Source organism: Podarcis erhardii (genome assembly GCF_964252035.2).
Source record: "Podarcis erhardii genome assembly, chromosome: 12".
Taxonomy (NCBI): Eukaryota; Metazoa; Chordata; class Lepidosauria; order Squamata; family Lacertidae; genus Podarcis; species Podarcis erhardii.
Window position 1 is genome coordinate 40339897 of NC_138513.1, and position 24548 is coordinate 40364444.

The following is a 24548-nucleotide window of genomic DNA, read 5'->3' on the forward strand; positions in this document are numbered from 1 at the left end:
TTCAAGCCTACTCTCAATTATCCATAGATTAATCTCAGAAGCAGATGTATTTATCTGTTACCATGGAGACTAATGTAGCCTTCAAGATACATTTGGGGGGTTGGGGGTGGAGAGACATCATTTCCAAGTGTCTTTTAGCTCCAGATTGTGAATAGATTTAAAAGGTGTTATAAAAATGCACTTTGCTGAACTTGTGACAGGCCAGCATTCAAAGAGATGGGAGTGCAAATAAGACCAGGGATGCGCTGGAACTGAGGGTGTCAATGCTTCAATTTCAAGTAATAAAATATGGTGGGCAAAGTTACAGAGACAGTTCTTTTCCTAATTTGTAAGCAGCAAAGGGGAAGGGGAATACAAATGTAGAAGGCAACATATGGAATGCTCCCACCAGTCCCTCAGTTTCTGAATCACTATTCCTCGCTGCTGGAACTGGCGTCGTCATCCAGTAGCATAGATCTGCAAGTAAGAAAGTCTACTGAATTTGTATTAGGGCTACAACCTTTAGCTGATCGGCTAAAGTAATGCCAGCATGAATCAGGGATAACCAAAGTGGTGATCTCCTAGGCAGCATATTCAATGATCAGAGATAGTGTAGCCATATCCAGAGGGACCCACGTGGGCTATTCCTGTTACAGACAAAGGGCACAATTGCACATGCAAAGCCATGGGTAGGCAAACTAAGGCCCGGGGACCGGATCCGGCCCAATCACCTTCTCAATCTGGCCCGTGGATGGTCCAGGAATCAGTGTGTTTTTACATGAGTAGAATGTGTCCTTTTACAGTGGTACCTCGGGTTACATACGTTTCAGGTTACAGACTCCGCTAACCCAGAAATAGTACCTCGGGTTAAGAACTTTGCTTCAGGATGAGAACAGAAATCGTGTAGCAGCAGCGCGGCAGCAGCAGGAGGCCCCATTAGCTAAAGTGGTGCTTCAGGTTAAGAACAGTTTCAGGTTAAGAATGGACCTCGGGAATGAAGTACGCACTTAACCCGAGGTACCACTGTATTTAAAATGCATCTCTGGGTTATTTGTGGGGCCTGCCTGGTCTTTTTACATGAGTAGAATGTGTGCTTTTATTTAAAATGCATCTCTGGGTTATTTATGGGGCATAGGAATTCATTCCCCCCCCCAAATATAGTCTGGCCCCCCACAAGATCTGAGGGACAGTGGACTGGCCCCCTGCTGAAAAAGTTTGCTGACCCCTGTGCTAAGCTATGGCTCCTGTCTTGCATTAACTACAATGTCCTGTGTGCTACTGCACTCAGCTCTTTTGTTCCTGCTTAGCTCCTCTTGCTGCAAGAAGAAACAGTCCAAACCTCAGGTTCCAGTTTGCTGCTCCCAAAGAAGTCAAGATTTCTTCCCCCTATCTCTCACACTCAGGGGTTATTCCAACAAACCAAGTTTTCCATCAGCCAGGCTCTCACCCCGGTTGAGAGTCACAGGACTGTCTCAAGCAGCACCTAGCCTACAGTTCTATAGCCAGCCTGACTGACAGCACGACACACCTTTGCCCCTGCATCTCCCCAAAGTGGCTGATGTCGCTGCCTGCAGCAGGGCTGCTGTTATAGTAAGGCAGGCCCTGGACCACACCCCAACCCCAGCTGCATTCACTCGGTTAGTACATACATACATACACACACACACACACACACACACACACACACACACTACAAATTATAACAACACTGTTGCCTGCAGACAGATGATACACAGGTCAAGCAACTATTGCAGTGCAAACACATGCTCTTGCCGGCTGGGAAAGCAGACCACGCAGGGACCGGGATGGTGCAAAGCCACCCTCTCCTGGTTTGTCTGCTCTCCCTCTTGTGCCAGTTAGTTGTAAAATACGGCAAGTTTGCAAATTGTGCAGTTTTTTAATCAGGCATTACCTATGCAGAAGAAGTATTTGTTATATGCCCAGGTTGATGTATATTAGGATAAGTATGCCACTTTTAGCAGAAAGGGCCGGAGTGGAGTAGAGAGGCAGAGAACACCACAAGCAATCTGAAGCGAGGAATATGCTGAATAATTACTTATAACACAGCCCCTAATTCCGTTATTATCTCGTTAAGGTCCTCCCAATTTGTGCTTTGTGATTAGCTGTCATTAAATAAAGGTTTCAGGCTCGGCCTGTTCCTAAGTGTGTTTTGACTGTCCTCAGAAGAAACAGACCACTCATTTCCAAGCACCTGAAATATTATCCAAACAAATGTCAATAGTTACCTGAAATCCTCTCATTTTCTGAAACCGTGCTATCGTGTCGCTTATGGTGTAGACTCGAACATGGCCCATATGCAACTTCCCAGAAGGATATGGAAACATTGACAGGACATAAAACTTTTGCCTTGATTTCTAGACAAAATGATAAGCAAAAATAAAGTATGCAAGATAGAACTTGGGGGGGGGGAGTTTAATTTTAAACTACATTTTTTTTTTTTACATTTAATATTTTTTACAAATCACGCTTTTGTCTTTAACCCCCAATTTTTAAAGAAATCTTAAAAATAGGACTGCACTTTGACCAGCAAATCAGAAAATAACAACAAAAAGGATGTCACCTTTCTTATGAGCAGTAAACTTTGTTTATTAAATTACAAGTTCTCATAATTTAATTCAATATTCTAAAAAGACACCTCCATTGAGAAGCAGGTAATATGCTATTATATTTAATGCAATGGGCGAAATCCTAAGTCCATTTAGCTGTGCCGCAGTATACGGCCATTAACTTTCTTAAGAGCACCTAATACAGGGGGACAAAAGGAATTCAAGAGCGCATGTTCAATTTTGCCATAATCCTTACATCTATTTCTGAAGTTTGGTCGAACTGTTCCTTTATTCTGGAATGCCACCAGCTTTCAACTTCCCTCCTAGTCTCCACTTTATAGCTTGTTTCCCACTTCCCGGTTTCGCTGAATATGGACCGAATGAATCTTGGAATTAGCTTTTTCTCCCACTTAACTGGGTTGAATGATCCATCTAATTGTCCTCTCCAGTGTTTGGGACACATGAGACATCTCTGGTAAATGAACCACATTTTGCAGCTTTTGTTGAAAGCCCTGTAAGAAAAAATGGAATGATCTTAACTTAATTGTGGTAACCAGCAGCCTTGTTCTCTATTTTAACAAAATAGTGTTTTCCTTTCTTAAGGCTTCTAGGAATGAAAACAATCGCATTTAAAGACAACAGTAGGCTCAATAGACTGATGAGGTTGCATTCCTCTGTGCTTTTAAGAGGCACATGAAAACTTTTCTAAGATTGCAGAGGCAGGAAAATGAATTTTGAGTCTTATTGTTCGGAACCGTGATATTGTTTGCTGCTGTATGACAGCATAGTAGCCAGTGTTATTTCTATTTTATTATGGGAAACCTCTCTGAAAAGAAAACTGATGTGTCTTTATTCTTTAAAATGAAGCAATACAGGTGAAATCCTGGATAAGAGGAGCCTGCATAACAGGAGACTAAGAGGAGATATGACAGCCATCTTCAAATATCTAAAGGAATGTCACATGGAAGATGGAGCAAGCTTCTTTTCTCTTGCTCTGGAAGGTAGGACCCCAACCAATGGATTCAAGTTACAAGAAAGAAGATTCTGACTAAACATCAGGAAGAACTTTCGAACAGCAAAGAGCTGTTTGACAATGGAACAGACTCCCTCGGAAGGTTGTGAGCTCTCCTTCCTTAGAGGTTTTTAAGCAGAGTGCTCCTGTCTGGAAGTTGTTTGGAAAAGTCCCAGCAAAGGAAAACCTACAGAAATACTCTAAAATAATTCAGCAGAAGTCAGCTTCCTCAGCGAGGAAGTGCAAAGAAAGAGCCTTGTCACCCCAACCCTCAATCAAGACTAGCTGAGCCATCAGCCTCTCTCAGGCCATGACTTTAAGAACAGAAGCAGCAGCCGGGAAGGGAGGAGTTCAGGGATTTAAAAATAATAATAATTTTATAAGTTGTGCGTCTTTGTTTCTCAATTTGATCCTTTTACATGGTTTTGAATGTATTGCGGTATTTTAGGCATTGTGACTTGCAGTTATTGTTTAGTAATTATTTACTGTAATTGTTAAGAGTGAATTTCTGTTTCATTATTTGCTGATATTTTGAGAATTTTATTGTGTAGTATTATTTTCTAATAGGTTATTGAATATTTATTTTACATGTTCCATTTTAAACTTACGTTTTATTATGACTTTCTGTATAGGATCAGATTATTATAATAGGGAGTGTGTTCTTTGTTGTTTATTTTGTTGCTGTAAACCACCTTGCGTATAGTAATATAGAAAGGTGGCATACAATTTAAAAGCAAAATGAAGTAGTTGAGATTCCTGAACTGCAGGGGACTGGACCAGATAACCCCTGGGATCCCTTCCAATTCTATGATTCTGGGATTTAAATGCCTTTTGGCCAGTTTATTATCTCCCCCTCTTTGCCTATGTATATTTCTAGCTACCAGCTTTGGGTTACAATTTAGCTATCTAGTGAAGCCCATAAAAACCAAAGACGCACCACTGTGTGTCATTATCTTCGCTGTGCTACTGGACTCTCTTGAATTAAAGTCATTATTACTCCAGAATGCCGCAGCTAGACTGGTGATTGGAAGCGGCTGCCGGGACCCTATAACACCAGTCCTGAAAGACCTACATTGGCTCCCAATACGTTTCCGAGCATAATTCAAAGTGTTGGTGCTGACCTTTCAAGCCCTAAACGGCCTCAGGCCAGTATAACTGAAGGAGCATCTCCACCCCCATTGTACAGCCTGGACACTGAGGTCCAGCTCCGAGGGTCTTCTGGCAGTTCCCTCACTACGAGAAGTGAAGCTACAGGGAACCAGGCAGAGGGCCTTCTCAGTGGTGGCACCGCCTTGTGGAATGCCCTCCCATCAGATGTCAAACAGATAAATAACTACTCAACTTTTAGAAGACACCTGAAGGCAGCCCTGTTTAGGGAAGTTTTTAACATTTGACGTTTTATTACGTTTTTATATGTGCTGGAAACCACCCAGAGTGGCTGGGGAAACGCAGCCAAGATGGTTGGGGTATAAATAACAAAATTCTTATTATTATTATTCACTGACTCCAGCGATAGCTGATGAACTCCAACACTGAAACATAGGTTCTATGAGCTAAGCCTAGGCTCAAATGAAAGATTTAGGTTCAAGGAGGAAAACTCTTATCAGTTTAGGGACATTTTTAATGCTTTATGCTTTAGCATGTTTTTAATATTCTGTTGGGAGCCACCCAGAGTGACTGGGGAAACCCAGCCAGGTGGGCGGGGTATAAATAATAAATTATTATATTGCAGAGGATCTGCCCCACACGTGAAGAGCAAAGGATCCCAATACAACAGTGGCTGAGAAGAAAGGATTAAGATCAGAATTGCTATATTTGGATCTTATATGAAATTACGTGCAGGACTTAAGAATGATTATCTCCGGAGGACCAGAATACAGGAACACAATTTGCTTAATTTGGAATATATAAGTGCCTTTATAAATTGTATAATGATTTGATATTGTAATAATGTGGCCCACATTGGAGTGTTATTAATGAAAAATTAATAAAAATCAATTTTTTAAAAAAAAGAAGAGAAAAGGATCCCATGCACAGCAGGTTTCCACCTTTGAGGAATCTGCTTCGTTTTGTTTTAAACACCCGCGACCCTCCCCCCTCAAGCTCCAAATAGCAGCTTAGCAAGTGGGGGCGGGAATACACCTATTTAAAGAAAAAAGGGCCCCTCTTGAGCGCATATCTATCCCAACCAAGGAATTTTGTTTCCAGTACCACAACGGGGCACACGATCCTGTCACACCCCGCTTCCCTCCCCCTCCTTACCGCAGCCCCGTTTCAGACGAAGGCCGGGGGGGGGGGAGTTACTGCAACTTTAAAAGCGCCCCAAAATAATAATATAATAATATAATTTGAACTGAATTTTTAAAACCTTAAAAGCCGAAACCTGGTTATAAATATAAGCACCAATTCTGTGAATTGGCCATATCTCCCACTGCTATTTGTAGCACAATACTACTTATAATGTCATTTTTATAAATTGCTTTCTGGTCATTGACCGTATTAAAGATATTTGATTTGAATAGAATAATAATGATAATAATAATAATAATAACAACAACAACAACAACAATAATAACAATAACAATAATAATAATAATAAATTCCTAGCTGATGTCTATTGCAAGCCGCCTAGAGACGTGCCCGTGAAACAACCCCCCCCCCGTGCTTGTTTACCCAAGAGAAAAGAGATAAGGCGGCTCGGGGCCCGAGTTCCAGCCAAGGGGCGGCTCGCGTGTATGTGTGTCCCCCTCACGCCTCGGACCGGCAGGGCGCCGCCATCTTTGCCCTCCTCGCGAGTGCGCAGGCGCGCGGGCAACCCGGCGGCGAGGGGGCGTGGCCCAGCGGGGAGCCAGCTGGCGAGCGGGGCGGGGCGGGGCGGGGCGGGGCAGCGCGCGCCGCTTGAAAAAGGAGGTTCCGGCCGCTGCGGAGCGTTTCGCAGGGAGAGGCGGCGCCGCGCGCCAGGTGAGTTGGACTGGTGGGGCGGAAGCATACGTGCTCTTCCTTCTTGGTGTGTTGTGGGGCTCGCATTTCCCCTGATCAGAGATAGGGAGAATTGTAGTTCAGCGGCGCCTCGTACCAGCCAAGGGCGTAGTAGCCAAGAGGGGGCCGTTGCCCTTTCTTCCTATCAATACAAATCAATACAAATATGAGATTCTGCCCGCCTCCCCACAACAAAATCCTGGTTGTGCCCATGGTACCAACTTTTCTCAAATTTGGGTCCCCAGATGTTGTTAGACTACAATTCCCATCATGCCCGACTGCTAGCATGGGTGGTTCCCAACATATTTTTTCTGGCCATGTCCCACCTAAAGGTAAAGGGACCCCTGACCATCATCATCATTTTTAATTTGTATACCACCTTTCTATCTTACAATACTCGAGGCGGTTTACAAGCTGAAGAAACAAAAAATGTACATATTATAACAATCTAAAGCAATACAAAAATGTGATAATAAAACATAACTTTAAAATAGGCAACCTCCATCAAAAAAGTAACATTCAACAATCATTAGAATAGTATAAAATAAAAATGTCAACATATAAAAGTTAAATAGAAATACACTCAACAGTTACAATAATATCTAAACTATAATCAATTAAACAACGGCAAGCCACAGTACATAAAACAATACAATACATATTGAGAAGTAGAGGGTAGAGCAAGGCAGGTGGAAGGGGCCTTGCCTGATGGAGTCTCTCCCCTCACAGTTCTTCCTCCAGGCACAGCTTCCTTATGAGGAGACCCAGGGCCGGAGGGTGGGGCAAGGCAGGTCCAGTCGCGAACAACTCTGGGTTGCAGCACTCATCTTGCTTTATTGGCCGAGGGAGCCGGAGTACAGCTTCCGGGTCACGTGGCCAGCATGACTAAGCCGCTTCTGGCGAACCAGAGCAGCGCACGGAAACACTGTTACCTTCCCGCTGGAGTGGTACCTATTTATCTACTTGCACTTGACGTGCTTTCGAATTGCTAGGTTGGCAGGAGCAGGGGCCGCCCAACGGGAGCTCACCCCATCGCGGGGATTCGAACCGCCGACTTTCTGATCAGCAAGTCCTAGGCTCTGTGGTTTAACCCACAGTGCCACCCGCATCTTTAGACTACAGTTCCCATCACCCCAGACTGCTAACATGGGTGGTTCCCAACATTTTTTTTGCGCCATGTCCCACCTAAGCATCTCTAAAATCCTAATACCCCCCTCCCTTGTGACATATAATTCTTATTATTCAAAACAGGAGCTCCTGTTCACATGGAGGAAGCCTAAAAAGCCATTCACTGTTAATAACTCATTCTCAAATTGCCCCCCCAATCAAATTCCCCCCTGTGGAGCCTAGCCAGAGGGGAAGGGGGGACAGATCCAGTAAATAAATAAAAATATTTAACTAACTGACCAGTCACATTGCAGATAGCTCAGCTCTGCCCCCCCCCAGCAAAAATCCTGGCTATGCCCCTGACCGCTGGTTCTGCTAGCTAGGGATGTTGGGTAGTCCAACAACATCTGAGGACCTGAGCTTGAGAAAGGCTGCCTTATGCTGACCACCTTGGATGAGGAGAGATGGAGGCTCGCTATACTATTTCCCTCTATTTCTCTCTCTTCCTCTTTCTCTTGGCTTAGGATGTCTCGAAAGAGCCGCAGAGTTGTCAAATTGGCATCCAAGACTCCTCCTGAAATGAGGATCAAGGGGGACTCTTCGTGTGGTTCTGCTTCCTTGGATTACAACACCTTGAAAAGGACGGAATTGCAACAATGGTGTAAGAAGTTTGGCCTTCGTGCTACAGGGAAGGTGAGGGGACGCCACCACAGTTCATACCGAACTTCCTGCCCTGTCCTCATCCTACTATTGGAAGTTAAGTGGGAAAAGAGACTGCACATTTCCAAATTTCTGTTTGGTTATATCCTCATTGTGAACAGTGATGAAGGAAATCTTTTCTCAGTCCAGGAAGCCCTGTCTATTCACAAGCAGCAGCAGCCATTCTCTCAGCCTAAGGCAGAATACATTTTGTGGCAATATCTAGCTGCTAATAATTAAAGACATTTTGTGTTCCGACATGCTTTCCCAGCTGGATGAATGGGTTTTGGCTATATATCTCCATTACATTATTTTCTTAAATATTTCTGCTGCCTTTTAGTTGTTTTTATTGTGTCTTGTACAACACCTTCAGATGCGTGTGAGGAAGATGAGTAGCAAATTAATAATAACAGTGAGCAGCTACTCCAAAGGTTGCTTTCCTCTTACCTATTCCTTATTTCCTTTGGTATTCTGTCTGTTAAATTATGAACCTGTGGTCATAATTTATCCCTGATAAATAGACTGGCATCATTTACCTGGTTGGGTTGGGAGCCGAATGCCCTGTCACAGCCCAACACTGACATACAGTATGATCTTTTCCCAGCTCAGTGTCCTCACTAGGTGCAGCTAGCTGCCATATTTATTTTCCACAATGCCCTCCAATTTGTGGCATTGTGGGGAGCTGACTGCTCCCAGTGCTACCAAGCCTCTCTTGCCAGGCAAGCCTTCTTCCACTGTGCCCAGGAATGTCTCAAACCTGGAACTGGCCCAGATCTAGGGTTAAATACATACTTATTTCCCTTTCTCCACCCGTCCCCGACCCCACCCTGCTGCCCAGAACGCAGAACTTGTGGAAAGGTTGAAAGCCTTTCACAGAGACCCTGAGCCAAGAGCAGAAGAAACAAGTAAGAGTGACGTGACTCTCCACGATCCTGAGGTAAGTAGCTCCAGGTCAAAGATGGTGGGGCCTCAGATATCCATATGCTGCATAGATCAGCCACGGATGGAGTGGGGAAATGCAAGTCTATGTTAGAAATAAGATCCTGGTTTCTGGGTGGGATAAGAAAATTAGGGCAATGGAACATAAGAAGAACCCTGCTGGATCAAGCTAAAGGCCCGTTTTGTCCAGCACTCTGTTGGCCAACCAGATGTCAATGGGAAACTCAAAAGCAAGATCTGAGTCCAACAGCACTCTCCCAAGCTGCAGTTCCAAACAACTGGTTTCCAGAAGCAAACTTCCTCTAACAGTGGCGGTAGAACATGGGGTGAGGAACCTTCTTGGCTCTTAGGGCAAGATCTTTATCTGATTCCTCCCTACAGGCCAAATTTGACTGGTGGCTGAGACATCCCACCAGTCAAGCACCTGACGTCATTGTGACTTTATTTGTTTATTTTATTTGGAAAAGTATTTATAAACCACTCCCTTGCAAAACATCAGGTCAAGGCAGTGTGCAGCAACCTAAACCTTTAGGAGCAATGCAGAGAAGGATTACATGATTGACAGGTGGGTTATCCTGCTCGTCAAAATGCCTTCTGTGGAGTTTCCAAGGTGCATTGTAAGGAACTATAGGCTCATCTGCGGAGTTAACCTTGGAACAAATGCCATTGCAGGCCTTGGCTTGGCAAGCCAAAGGCCAGCAAAGTTTTGGCCGCATGTGCAGAATTGAACTTGCCCATCAACTGCCGTACATCAGCTGACTGACAGATGGGTGTGGCTTGGGGGAAATGGCCTTGCAAGCCAAATTGAACCCCTGGCGGGCCAGGATTAGCCCGTAGGCTGACGGTTCCCTACCTCTGAGGTGGAAGAAAGCTGAAGGGAGTAGAAAGGAACTGATAAAGTAGGGTTACCAAACATCCCTGGTTCCCGGGGACAGTCCCCGCATTTGCAAATCTGTCCCTGGACAAATTCCATCCCCGGAATGTCCCCAGATTTGCAAGTCTGTCCCCAGGAAACATGGCAGTGGCAGCCTCAGCAGCCCAGAGCCAGCTTAGTTCAAGAGCTCCTTGCTGCCATGGCACCCGCCATTTTTCCTCGCCAGAAGTTCCCATATGATGTGTTGCGCACAAGATATGGAGGTTTCCCGGAGGCAAACTGGCCGGCGCCACGGCAGCAAGCAGCTCCTGAAGCCAGCCAGAGCCAACTGCACTACCAGATTGGCTCCAGGCTGCTGGCTGCCGCCGCTGCTGAAGGGGAACTGGGGACGTCCAGCAGTACGGATCTCCTGCCCCCTTTGTTTTGACTGATCGGGGGAGTCTCGGGAGTTGTGGGTGGGCGGCCATTGCCCAGTATTTTAAAAACCCTGTGCATATATGTTTCACAGGGTGCGAAAGAAGGGCTTTGCACCTTTATACAATATGCATGTGTGCTTGTTTTGGATCTTTTGCCTCACCATCCCCACTACTGACTCCCTGTTACTACTCAGCTTAAAAAAAAAAAAAAAGGGTCCTCGGATTCATTGAAAAAAAATCTGGTAACCATATGATAAAGTGTCCAAAATAGTGCAAAGAAAAAGGGGAAATTTCCTACTTTAGTCATGGGGGAGTCATGGTTTTAGGGGATGAGGGAAAGCATAAAGTTGAGAGTGAAGGGGTGAAGCTGAACTGTCACTAACACTAACACCCCCCCCCCTTCCAGACCCCTCTGACAGTCCCTCCTCTGGACCTGGCCAAGGATGTAAAAACTGAGCCCTCCGCAGAGAAAGCAGGTGATTAGTTTTATTTTAAGGAAGGGGCTCTACTTAAGTCTTGAAATTAAAAACAGACCGGTGGGAGGAATCTGAGGCTGTGCAGAACGGGGTTTGAAGAATATCAGTGAAGGCAGGCCTGCTGAGATGGGCAAGATTAAGCCGGCCCTACTTTTCCTTTTTTTTTAGATGTTATCCATGGTTGGTGTGTGGTTCACGGCATGGTGCTGTACCACCCCGTGTCCAGCTGGGCTCCTCTGTTGCTCCGCGGAGGTTCTGTGTGCGTCCAGGATGGGGAGAACATTCTCCCCTTTCACCTGACCCCGCTCACGAGCCCTGTCCCTGATGGCTTCTCCGACAACTACATCTGTGAGAGCTGTGTGCTCAGGTAATAATAATAATCATAAATTTTATTTATACCCCGCCCTCCCCAGCCAAAGCCAGGCTCAGGGTGGCTAACATCAGTAAAATTACAATAAAAACATAATAGAAAAAAAAAACCCAATTTAAAATACAGGTTAAAATGCAATTTAAAACGCAGCCTCGTTTTAAAAGTAGCCCATAGATCAAAAGCATAAGGGGAGGGAAGCATAAGGGTCAGACTGAGTCCAAACCAAAGGCCAGGTGGAACAGCTCTGTCTTGCAGGCCCTGCGGAAAGATGTCAAGTCCCGCAGGGCCCTAGTCTCTTGTGACAGAGTGTTGCACCAAGTCGGGGCCAGTACTGAAAAGGCCCTGGACCAATCTAACCACCTTGCGACTTGGGGCCTCCAAAGTGTTGTCATTTGTGGATCTTAAGGTCCTCCGTAGGGCATAGCAGGAGAGACGGCCCCGTAGGTACGAGGGTCCTAGGCCACAAAGGGCTTTAAAGGTCAAAACCAGCACCTTAAACCTGACCCTGTACTCCACCGGGAGCCAGTGCAGTTGGTAAAGGACTGGATGAATGTGAGCCCTCAGCAAGGACCCTGTAAGGAGCGTGGTATCGCTGGCTCCTCTCCTTCTTGTGGATCCCCTTCCCCATTCCACCTTTAACCCGTTCCTGTTTCACCATCACAGGAACAGGGAGAAGCCAAAGAGATGTCCCACATGCCTGCAAATACAAATGAAAAGAAACCGGGCTACTTTGTCCCAGGGCCAGACCCTTCTTCGGGGGAGTATGTCTCAGTCATCATTCCTTGCAGGGGGAGACATCTCTAAAGACAGAAGGAGGTGAATAAAGAATCCACAGAGCTGCCTTTTCCAGACTATATACATGTAGGGGAAATATGACGGAGCCTGACTCTTTCAGTAAAGCGATCAAGTGCCTCTGGTTTTGGTTTTGGGGGATGGATGGATGGGACAGTGGGCGATGCATGAACTATGTGAAGTTTCAGAAAGGCTGGTACTTGAGAACTGTGCGTTGTCCAGGAGAAGCTTGGATTTTCACACACGTCCTGCAGATAAAATGAATAGTGATCAGAAAACGCCTTAGTATACCTGAAGGAGCGTCTCCACCTCCATTGTTCAGCCCGGACACTGAGGTCCAGCTCCGAGGGCCTTCTGGCGGCTCCCTCTCTGTGAGAAGTGAGATTACAGGGAACCAGGCAGAGGGCCTTCTCGACAGTGGCGCCTGCCCTATGGAAATTACCAAACTTAAAACCATGGAGAGACCTAGTCTGAACAAAGACATTGGATTCTTATCTCATTATACATGACAAAGCCATTTTTCACCTTCTCACCCCTTGCTTTTTCCTGTAAGACCTATTACAGCCGTTAAGAGTCGTCAACAGGCTCATCACAGCTATCTGCCAATCACCCATTCCCACCACCCTTCTGAGTAATACCCCTCCCCACCTTCTCACTATATAGAAGGGTCTGGTGACTTCTGTTTCAGTGTATCTGAAGAAGTGTGCATGCACACGAAAGCTCATACCTAGAACTAACTTAGTTGGTCTCTAAGGTGCTACTGGAAGGAATTTTTTGTTTTGACTATGGCAGACCAACACGGCTACCTATCTGTAACTGACTTTTAGAGGACATCTGAAGGCAGCCCTGTTTAGGGAAGTTTTTTTATGTTTGATTTTTGTGTGTGTGTGTGTGTGTTTTTTTAATATCCTGTTGGAAGCCGCCCAGAGTGGCTGGGGAGGCCCATAAATATAAATAAATAATGAATTATCATTATTATTAAATTATTATTAGTGGCTCCTCTTTCTTTCATAAGACAGTTGAGACCTTGTGTGCAGAATGGCAAGTCGGTCTCTTCTCCACACACACCCCTTTTTTTGCTTGGAAATGGTTGTTGTAGTAGAGGGGAGTTAGCTTAGGATAGATCAGTGAGGTTACATCCTGCCACTTACCTAGTGCTTAACATCTCTCTTCCACCCTCCCGTGGCTCTGCAGGACCTTTGAGATAAAAAAGCTGTACCAGCCCCAAGAGGACCAGGCTTATGCCCAGCGGGTGAGTCCCCGGCAGCAGTGCTGGCATCCATCAGACAAATGCAGTTGTGCAGCAGCAGGATGAGAGGCCAAGGTGCGGGAAAGGTGGTAAAAGGGTGATCTATGCTAAGGGTGCTTAGGAAAAGACCCACCACACAGGCTTTGGGGGAAGATAAAAGGGGGAAGAGGAAGACAGTGTCCATGGACTTGAGTTCCTGGGAGAAAAATCAAGAGACAAATACGCATCATCAACAACAAAGATGTGCCTGGGTATACCACTCTAAGCAACAGATTTATACACACAAAATAATTTGCCAGCCTTGATCAACAACAACAGAAGACCTCTGTGTTAAAATGCAATCTACAGAAATTTTAACTTGCAACCATAAGGTGCTAAATTATTTTATGGTTGCATTTGCCGATCGTTTTGTATTTTGTATTTTTGTTCTCGTATTTTGTTCCTTGTATTTTCTATTCAGTATTTTTGTTCCCGTATTTGGTTCCCTGTATTTTGTATTTTTGTTCCCGTTCACAACTAGAGGTACCACTGTATTTATTTCCCCCAGTCTGAACTATAAAATGGTGATTTTCTTGAGCCAGAATGAGAGTATTATTTGTTCCATTTGTGAATGGCAACCTTTTGCCCATTTCCCTTTTCTTTTCATTTAGGTGGATGGGATCCTTTCCCAGATGGCCAGTGGAGAGCTTGGCATGGACCGAGTGTTGCGTCCCCTCCATCCTTTGGTTGTTCATTCCCCAGCTCCTTTTGAGAGATGAGGAGTACCTAGAAAGTTGGAACTGGCAGCAACGGACTAGGGAGATCCAAGGAGCTCTATGATAGTAACCAGATAAATGTTTTTATCTAGTCCACAGTGTGTCCTGTTAACCTTTTTTCATGTGTTGTAATAAACGTAATAGAAAATAAATACTGGATCATTCCTGCCACCATATTCTGAACAGAAAAGACTGTTTAGCCTGTTGATTTCCCTCCCCATTTGCTGGCTGACAGTTCTGCGTCAAGGCCTAGCATCCTTTTTTGAAGGAAGTACAGTGGTACCTTGGTTTTTGAACGTCTCCATCGACAAACGTTTCATTTTTGAATGCCATAAACCCAGAAGTAAATGCTTCTGTTTTTGAACACGCCTCAGAAGTCTTAACAGCTTCCGCTGAGTGTATATGTTATTTTTCTCAATTTTCTCTATTAAATTGGCAGACTGCCCTTTGTGCCTCGGTTTTCGAACGTTTCGGAACTTAAACAGTCTTCTGGAACAGAGTACGTTCAAAACCCAAGGTACCACTGTATTCCCGAAGGCTAGGTAACAGTTGCTCTCTAAGACTTCCAGAACACCTTATTTTGTTTCACCTGTTCTTTGGACCGGGTGATCATTCTAGGCAACTTTCTGCTAGTCCCATTGCAGCAGCTGGATCCTTTGCAGACATGCAGGCGCTGTCTACTACAGGTTTCAAAAGCAAACGTCTTTCTTTTTTACAGTTGTGAAAGCCTGCAACTTCCTGTTTGTTACCAAACATTTTAACAATGGGATTCTGCTTAAATCTATTAGTTCCATGTGGCCTTCACTGTTTATGATGGTAACTTAGGAAGCTGCCTTATTGACCATCAGACTTGATGGTCCATCATCCATGGACAACATAAATCCAGAGTATGAGGGAAAGAGGGCTTTTGTATCACATGCTACTCGCTGTAGGTGTTTTAGACTGAAGACAATGGATACTAAATATTTAAGATGCCTGAAGTTTTGAGTGGTATCTCCATTGCTCACAGGGTAAGCTCTTCGTGGCTATCCAAAGCCAAGTGAATTATACATACTTTTAAAAAGCACTGGTTTTATTTAATTTCCATACTAATAAAAAACTTTTCTCACTTATTAATATGAGGCCAGGACTATGTGCTTTTTTGCCTTTTAGCCCTGCAAAAGTTGCATCACAAGTTAACTTCGAAAGGAATGGATGTCAACTGGTACAGGGAAATGAAAATGGATCTTCTTATTTCCCCAAAAATAGTTTGGGTTTTCCTGGCCCCTCCCCCCCCCCCGCCCGCTATAGGAAGTTTCCCTTTTTTCAAAATTGTGAGAATGGTCTAACAATAGGAGCTAAGATTTTTGCACCGAAAGCTTGTCAGCTTCATAGCAGATGGCTCCAGGCTACCTCTTCCCTATTCTTCACAACTGCTTCATCCAAAAGGCCTACTGAACAGGTAAGCTGACAATGGAATATGCCTTGTACTTGCACATCTTCTGTAGCTTCTGATGAAAGCTTGTGGATGGAATGCCAAGATTCTGGATTATGAAGTGGCATAGATCTGGAGACAAATGCGGAAGCTGGATAGCGCTGTGGGTGTCAGTCAGACATTGGCTACCCTGGAGGGCATGGCATAACACAAAATGGCTGTCTAAAGGCCCCAAAGGCTAATTTTTGCAATGTGGACTCCTCCCACACCACTCCTAAAATGTCACACGGTCTAGGTCACCCTGTACACCTATTGTGGTGGTACTATTCTAATTTCAGACAAGGGATGAGACTCCTATAGGAAATAATTTCAGTTTTCTCCCCTGTAGGCCCTGGTTTAATACTACAGATGAGTTCAGGAAGAGTATTTCAGTGGATCCAACACTCTTAAAAGGGTAATGAGAGAAGGGCTTTAGTTTTTCTGTCCTATAAAGATCAGACTTTGAAATGACATTGTTGGAGAGTAAAGGAAAAACTGGTTTCTAAAATGTAGAAATTATTAGAATGGGAAACAAAAGATGATTTGGTTAAGATTATACTGTGGGCATAACATTGATATGTTTGCATGATTGAAGTTATGGAAGGTGGATATGAAATTTACTGCCAGTTATACTTTGAAAGGAAACTATATGAAAATGACGCATAGGTGCTCTTTTACACCATATCAATTAGCCAAAATGTCTTAAGACTGTATCAATTATGTGTTGGAAATGAAAACAGATGGAAGGGTCACTTTTTTCATATGTGCTGGTCCTGTAAAAAGGCCAAGGGCTTCTGGGAAATGATATATAATAGGGTTGCCATAGTTCAGGAAGTGAAAATTTGGACACAACAGTTGTTGACCCCCTTTTTTTTTTGCCAAATGCTGTCGTACCTTGGTTTTCGAACAGCTTAGTTCTTGAACGTTTTGGCTCCCAAATGCCACAAGCCCAGAAGCGAACGTTCCAGTTTGCGAACTATTTTTGGAAGCTGAACGTCCGGTGGGGCTCCCGCGGCTTCGGATTGGGTGCAGGAGCTTCCTGCAGCCAGTCAAAAGCCACGCTTTGGTTTTTGAACGTTTTGGAAGCCAAACAGACTCCTTTCGACTTCCAAGGTATGATTGTATCCCAAAAACATTTTGACATTTTGCCCTCTCTTAATCACCCCCTCCTCCTGATATGTCCTTTTTCTCCCACCACACACCTGGTCTGAGCTCTCTTTCTGTCAAGGCCTGCCCCATCTCTTTTTAACACCCCTTCCTCCCGATCCACTGCACTTCTGCCTGCACAATCTTTGCATCGCAGCCTCACTGTGGCTGACGGAAGTGCGGGGTCTTCATCTGGATGTGCTGCACCCACTTCTGTGAATACCATGTTGGCAGAGGTCCACCACAATGGCAGTGGAGTCTATGGTGGAGGCTGCCTGCCCAGGGCAGTTGAGTGGTGGGTATATGAGAATGTCTATGCTGCACATGAGCATTTAATTTACACAATGGGTTGCCATACGCCCGGGTTTCCCCAGACATATTATACGGCTGCCAAAATTTCCACCCGGATGCAACTTTCGGCAACCAAATTTTGGCAATGTTCAGGATTTTCCGGACATATGGCAGCCCTGATATATAATAAATTTAAATTGGTGATTCTCAAAACACCCATAGCCGTTTGAATTAAAGAACCTTTTAATGAGGGTGAAAGAGGAGAGTGCAAAATATGGTCTGAAGCTCAACATCAAAAAAACGAAGATCATGGCCACTGGGCCCATCACCTCCTGGCAAATAGAAGGGGAAGAAATGGAGACAGTGAGAGATTTTACTTTCTTGGGCTCCATGAGCACTGCAGATGGTGACAGCAGTCACAAAATTAAAAGACGCCTGCTTCTTGGGAGAAAAGCAAAGACAAACCTAGACAGCATCTTAAAAAGCAGAGACGTCACCTTGCTGGCAAAGGCCTGTATAGTTAAAGCTATGGTTTTCCCAGTAGTGATGTATGGAAATGAGAGCTGGACCACAAAGAAGGCTGATCGCCGAAGAATGGATGCTTTTGAATTATGGTGCTGGAGGAGACTCTTGAGAGTCCCATGGACTGCAAGAAGATCAAACGTATCCATTCTTAAGGAAATCAGCCCTGAGTGCTCACTGGAAGGACAGATCCTGAAGCTGTGGCTCCAATACTTTGCCCATCTCATGAGAAGAGAAGACTCCCTGGAAAAGACCCTGATGTTGGGAAAGATGGAGGGCACAAGGAGAAGGGGACGACAGAGGACGAGATGGTTGGATAGTGTTCTTGAAGCTACCAGCATGAGTTTGACCAAACTGTGGGAGGAAGTGGAAGACAGGAGGGCCTGGCGTACTCTGGTCCATGGGGTCACGAAGAGTCGGAGGCGACTAAACAACAACAAAAAATTGGGATGGAGGTTCCGAAGAAGCTGACTAATTTTTTTATGTATGCAACAACTTGAAGCCAGAATCTTACATGCACAGAAATGGAAAGAGGAAGAGATTTCAACCAAAGAAGAATATTTATGAGGCTCAGGGTACGTTCTATCAAATGTGGTGGACCTGTAAAAGGGTAAAAGAGTATTGGGAAATAATTCATAATGAGTTGAAAAAAATATTTAAAAGTACTTTCCCAGAAAAATCAGGGTCCTTTTTTGGGGGGATAATTCAGACGGAAATTCCCGGGTGTCAAAAAAGGTTATTTTATGTATGCCACTGGGATGCGGGTGGCGCTGTGGGTTAAACCACAGAGCCTAGGACTTGCCAATCAGAAGGTCGGTGGTCTGAATCCCCGCGACGAGGTGAGCTCCCGTTGCTCGGTCCCAGCTCCTGCCAACCTAGCAGTTCAAAAGCATGTCATGTGCAGGTAGATAAATAGGGACCGCTCCGGCGGGAAGATAAACGGCGTTTCCGTGTGCTGCTCTGGTTCGCCAGAAGCGGCTTAGTCATGCTGGCCACATGACCCAGAAGCTGTCTGCGGACAAACGCCGGCTCCCTCGGCCTTTAGAGCGAGATGAGCGCGCAACCCCCGAGTCAGTCACGACTGGACGTAATGGTCAGGGTTCCATTTACCTTTACCTTTTATGTATGCCACTACTGCGGCCCGTGCTATGTTAGCGCAAAAATGGAAAACGAGTGAAGTCCCAACTAAAGAAGAATGGCAACTTAAACTGATGGAATATGCGCAGCTTGCGGACCTAAGACATAGAATAAGAGAACAAAAAAACATACCTTTAAAGAAGATTGGAAAATGTTTATTGAATACATGAGGGGAAATTGTGTAAACTTGAAAACGTTGGCAGCATTAAGATAAATTCAACAATGTAAATAAGTCTTGATGTATGTTATAATGGAATACTGAATGGTTAAGTTTATGTAAAATATGCAGGGGTTTATGTTATGCAAAATGAACCATGGAAAGAGGTCATTTATATTTTAAGGTTGTTTAAATGAATATTCTAAAATGTAAAACAGAAAATTTAACAAAAATTATAGAAAAAAATAAAATGAACACAAACTGAAAAAAGAATATTTAGGCTTTAACAGCTTTCAATACTTGTTTTTATCACAAAACACAGTGGCTTCAGTGTATTTTTTTTATTTTATTTTTTTGAGTGTGCTCATTGATAGTTTGAGTCGTACTGCTGAGCTCTGTCATTCGCGTTTTGATACATGCATTTTTGTCTTTATAGTTAACTGTACCAACCAGGATGCACAGCTGACAAACTGCCTTTGCTGGCCTTAATACATTTGAATGGCATTTCTAATGAGCTTCCTGCCCCCTGGTCCTCACCAGGGGCAGGGAGTGCAGAATCCGCGATCCGTCTGTAAACAGGAAAAAGGTCAAGCAACTTCCGGATTCTGAAAGGTGACGGCAGAATGGCCGTAGTGGTACTCTGGGTAGCAGGATTTGAGAGGCAAGGATTTGAGAGTGGGCATGGATGATGCTAGTGCACATAATAAGAATGGTTTATAGGAAAATGCTGCGTACATAGGAGAGGGAGGAAAAGGAAAATCTCTCCAAACATGACAAGCTCTGCTTCTTAAGCTTTGAGCTTTGCCTTCCTAATCTTCAGTAACTTAAGTGTGCAGATCAAAAGGTCAGCTGGTCTCTTGAGGCATCTGTATATGAATGCTCACAAATAAGAATATCAAGTGTACGAGTGGCTTTGGGAGAATCCTGGTGTTGGATTTTCTACATCTGCTTTGTCCTTTCTGGATTCTAGTGGCAACAGTCACTAAAAGGCTTTTCGATCTTTAATGTTTTGTTATGTTTTTATATATGTTGGTAGCTGCCCAAAGTGACTGGGGCAACGCAGACAGATAGGCAAGGTAAAGGGACCCCTGACAGTTAAGTCCAGTCGCAGACGACTCTGGGGTTGTGGTGCTAATCTCGCTTTACAGGCAGACAGTTTTTCCGGGTCATATGGCCAGCATGACTAAGCCACTTCTGGCAAAACCATAGCAGCAGAGGAGCTCACCCTGTTGCAGGGATTCAAACCGCCGACCTTCTGATTGGCAAGCCCAAGAGGCTCAGTCCAGTGTTTCCCAACCTTGGGCCTCCAGCTGTTTTTGAACTACAATTCCCATCATCCCTGACCACTGGTCTTGCTAGCTAGGGATGATGGGAGTTGTAGTCCAAAAACAGCTGGAGGCCCAGGGTTGGGAAACACTGGTTAGACCACAGCACCTTCCACGAGGTACTTACTTACTTACTTACTTACTTACTTATTTATTTATTCATTTATTTATGATATCATATCATTCTGCTTCTTATCTTAGCTTTCCCTTTTGCCCTTGTCCCATCAAAAATCCTCACATTTCTTCACAAAAGCATTTTGAAGCATGGTATACTCCCGCCTCCTTTCTCATCCCTTTCTCCGTATTGGTAAATGGGACGGTTAAAGAACCGAGACTTTATTCAGCTGAAACTGGGTCACCAGCCAGGGGCCTGGAGGTGTCACTGCACCTGCCACCATTTCCTATGGCATTTATGAAATATCTCAGTAAATATGCCCTCAAAAATCCACAATGCATAAAATACTGTTTGCTCCTTTTGCTCTGTTACTGTTCGCACAACAACAGCAACAACTTTATTATTTATACCCCGCCCATCTGGCTAGGTTTCCCCAGCCACAGCATATATCAGAACATACTAAAACACCAACCATTAAAAACTTCCCAATACAGTACAGGGCTGCCTTCAGATACCTTCTGAAAGTCAGATAGTTGTTTATTTCCTTGACCTCTGAAGGGAGGGTGTTCTACATGGAGGGCACCACTACCGAGAAGGCCCTCTGCCTGGTTCTGAATTTGCTACACTAAACACCGCTGCCAAACATGCCCAGATTTCATTGGATGCCAGGATTGGACACCTGCCCTCTCTTCCATTCTGAGCAGTGGTGCAATGATGGCTGGTGTAGGCGCCTTTTCCCCACAAACCATTTCCTGCCCCATCTCTCTTTCTGTTCTTTCCTCCTGGCTCTTGATGCATGCCAGCCAGATCATCTCAGAAGGCTGCGATCTTCCTGTGCATCAACCTGACATTACGCAATGCAGCACCATCAGCATTGATAGCTGACTTACTGAACCTCTGGCTTAATGGCTGGATCAAATAAAATACACTCGTGTCGACCAGCCATAATCAGTGCATAGCTGTCAACCTCCCCATTTTTTTGCGGGAAATTCCCTTATTCCAGCGCTGTTTCCCGCTGCTATCCCAGATTGTTAGATATCCCGTAGACTGTCCCCAGGACAGGTGAGGCTGCTGATCCCTTATTTTCAAATCTGAAAGTTGACAGCTATGACCCAGTGCAGTGGGGTAGCTGCACTCAATATGGGTTTGGTTTAGATATATGTATCTAGATTAGGTTGGAGCCGAGAATGTAGGGGAGGCAATACAGTCATACCTTGGATCCCGAATGCCCTGGAACTCGGACATTTTGGCTCCTGAGCACTGCAACCCCGGAAGTGATTGTTCCGGTTTGTGAATGTTGTTGTTTTTTTGGAACCCGAACGTCTGACAGGGCTTCTGCGGCTTCTGATTGGCTACAGGAGCTTCCTGCAGCCAATCAGAAAGCACGATTTGGTATTTGAACATTTTAGAAGTCGGACAGACTTCCGGAACAGATTCCATTTGACTTCCAAGGTACGACTGTACTGTGGCAGAAAACCTCTCCAGCAAGCTTGCCCGTCCTTCCACCTGCATGGCACACAGCGCGCAGTGAAAATAAAAGTAGAGTAACCTTTTCAAGAGGAGAATAGACATGCTAAATAAAGTTCAACCTTCTCTCTCTGATAAGTACACATGGCAGGGTGGCGTAAAAGAACGGAGAAAAGCAAATAGCAGAGAAATTAAATTGGATGGGGGTTTCCGTCTGTTTCCTGGCCAGGCTGGATTTTCTGCGGCAAACCACGCACACAGCAGGTGCTAGAACTCAGCATGGGGTTCAGCAGACACATAGCTACTGTCAAAAACTGCACCTCCATCCCCACCCCAGGGCAAGCCGGCTTGGGGTAAAACAGCAAATGATAGCCACCCACTCACACCTGTCAGGGTCCATAGGACCCAAGGCTAGAAAACCTCACAAGTGCCTCTCCCCAAAAGTAAAAATACTACTGCATTTATTTTTATCACTGCAGCATACTGCCTGTTCATATTGACAGTTAACGTTGTGTGGTATGCTCCCCGCCCCAAAAAAAAAACGTAAAAAAAGAAGGAGGTAAAGGGCCCCTGGATGGTTAAGTTCAGTCAAAGGCGACTATGGGGTTGCGGCGCTCATCTCTCTTTCAGGCCAAGGGAGCCGGCGTTTGCCCACAGACAGCTTTCTGGGTCATGTGGCCAGCATGACTTAAACCACTTCTGGCACAACGGGACACCATGACAGAACTGCCAACGTAGCAGGTTGAAAGCACGCCAGTGCAAGTAGATAAATAGGTACCGCTGTAGCAGGAATGTAAATGGCGTTTCTGTGTGCTCTGGTTTCCGTCATGGTGTTCCGTTGCGCCAGAAGTGGTTTAGTCATGCAGGCCACATGACCCGGAAAGCTGTCTGTGGACAAACGCTGGCTCCCTCTGCCTGAAAGCGAGATGAGCGCCTCAACCCCATAGTTGCCTTTGACTGGACTTAACCGTCCAGGGGTCCTTTACCTTCTCCCCCCAAACCAGTGGTGGGAACACACTGGGTGCAGAGTAAACAGGCGTGTGTACACAACCTCATTTTCCTGTGTGATGGGGTGCTCAAAGTGTAAGAGGCAGACAATGAAGTGGCTTAAGTGAAGGGAAAATCTCAAATTGGTGCTTTCATATGCTGAGTCTTGCCGATCAGAAGGTCGGCGGTTTGAATCCCCGCGACGGGGTGAGCTCCCGTTGCTCGGTTCCTGCTCCTGCCAACCTAGCAATTCGAAAGCACGTCAAAGTTCAAGTAGATAAATAGGTACCGCGCCAGCAGGAAGGTAAACGGCGTTTCCATGCGCTGCTCTGGTTTGCCAGAAGCGGCTTAGTCATGCTGGCCACATGACCCAGAAGCTGTACGCCGCCTCCCTTGGCCATTAAAGCAAGATGAGCGCCGCAACCCCAGAGTCGGTCACGACTGGATCTAATGGTCAGGGGTCCCTTTACCTTTATACTCTCTAGTTCTGAATTTAAGTGTTGCTGTCCAAAGTAGATATTTGTGTTCTAGCGCTGCCCAAACGTAATTATAGCGACTGAAATCTTGAGATAAAACCTGTTGATTTCACTTGGGCAGAGCAATCTGAACATCTTCCTGCACCATGGAAGCTGGCAGAAAATGGAAACCATAGCTTGGTTAATTGCAATCATAAACTTGTGAATTGTTCCTGCATTATTTCTTGTAAGTGGGCGTGCTATTATCTTGTTTTGCTGAGCCCCCTCCCTGAGAAAATTCTATCCTTAAGTTGCAGCTACTGTAGTCTTTTGTGGCAGCTGAAGTTGGAGACTATTATTGTCTTCAAGCTGCCAACTGTTAATGGAAAATGCAAATTTCAAGCAAGAGGTTTTGGGAATGATAGAGCTCACATCCCATGGGAAAGGCGATACAATTGCCAGTGTTTGATTGCAATTGGCTAGTTAGGGAGAAGAGCTTATTATTGTATGGAAAAGGTCATTGTGCTAACTTTAGATTTGAAAGCACCTGTCTGGTTGCAAAGTAAATCCGGGTATAAGTGGAATTGTCAGCATAAAAATAAACCAGGCTGATTTAAATGACTCTTACCCACATTTTCGTCTGTCTAATAAATGGCAGAACTTCGGCACTGGGTAGAATATCTGTGATAAAGATGGATATATTGCCCAGAATGATGTTTTTGTTCCAAACAATGCCTGTTATAGCTAATGACTTACAGTTCGAGTGTACCAAATCTAAATTTGTATTTTGCAGCTTGTTGTTTAATGTGGATGAAGGAGTGGCTAGCATTGAGAAATGAGAGGATATTGGAAATAAAAGGACACGACCTAAGGTTTGGATGGCATGGATATTTGTGCTACGGTTAAGCTAATGTGGATTTTAAAAAAAATCACTTTATTAGAAATGCCATATTAAGCACCCCTGCATTCCATGTTTCCTTTACTGCTGGCCTTCCAACAATGTTTCACAGGGCTCTATTGAATTTCATGCCACGTTCAAATAAGTCTTTTCCTTAGTGGAATGTGCAGTTGGAGGGAACAGCTGTTTTGACAGCCTTTTTCTGGAAGAGAGATTCTCTTCCAGACAACTGGGCAAGATATTCTGTAACTAGGATGAACATTCCTTATCATATGACTATAACACCACAGTTTCCTGAAGACTGGCTAATACATGTGTCTGCCTCACTTTCCCCGTGTATCTAGGGTTGTCTCCTGTATGCAGTGGTATAACATGGAGGGG

General features: G+C 44.8%; 2 protein-coding genes across 2 annotated transcripts in view; one reads left to right on the forward strand and one right to left on the reverse strand.

The window, feature by feature from the left end:
* The window catches only part of LARS2 (leucyl-tRNA synthetase 2, mitochondrial), a 71038-nt gene extending 64700 nt beyond the window's left edge, over positions 1–6338 (reverse strand). Inside the window, exons 1-3 of the mRNA XM_081882005.1 lie at positions 6232–6338; positions 2803–3058; positions 2226–2354 (exon numbers count right to left, since the gene is read on the reverse strand). Of these exons, the coding sequence (XP_081738131.1) occupies positions 2226–2354; positions 2803–3036 (363 nt within the window). The 5' untranslated portion in view covers positions 3037–3058; positions 6232–6338. The remainder of the gene's footprint in view (positions 1–2225; positions 2355–2802; positions 3059–6231) is intronic.
* Positions 6339–6537: 199 nt separating this feature from the next.
* Positions 6538–14366, forward strand: LOC309325658 (uncharacterized protein). Its single transcript, XM_081833879.1, has 8 exons — positions 6538–6565; positions 8169–8337; positions 9182–9280; positions 10979–11048; positions 11217–11415; positions 12082–12234; positions 13405–13462; positions 14110–14366. The coding sequence occupies exons 2-8, from the start codon at positions 8170–8172 to the stop codon at positions 14215–14217; spliced, it is 855 nt and encodes a 284-aa protein (XP_081690005.1). The 5' UTR covers positions 6538–6565; position 8169; the 3' UTR covers positions 14218–14366.
* Positions 14367–24548: the final 10182 nt, after the last annotated feature.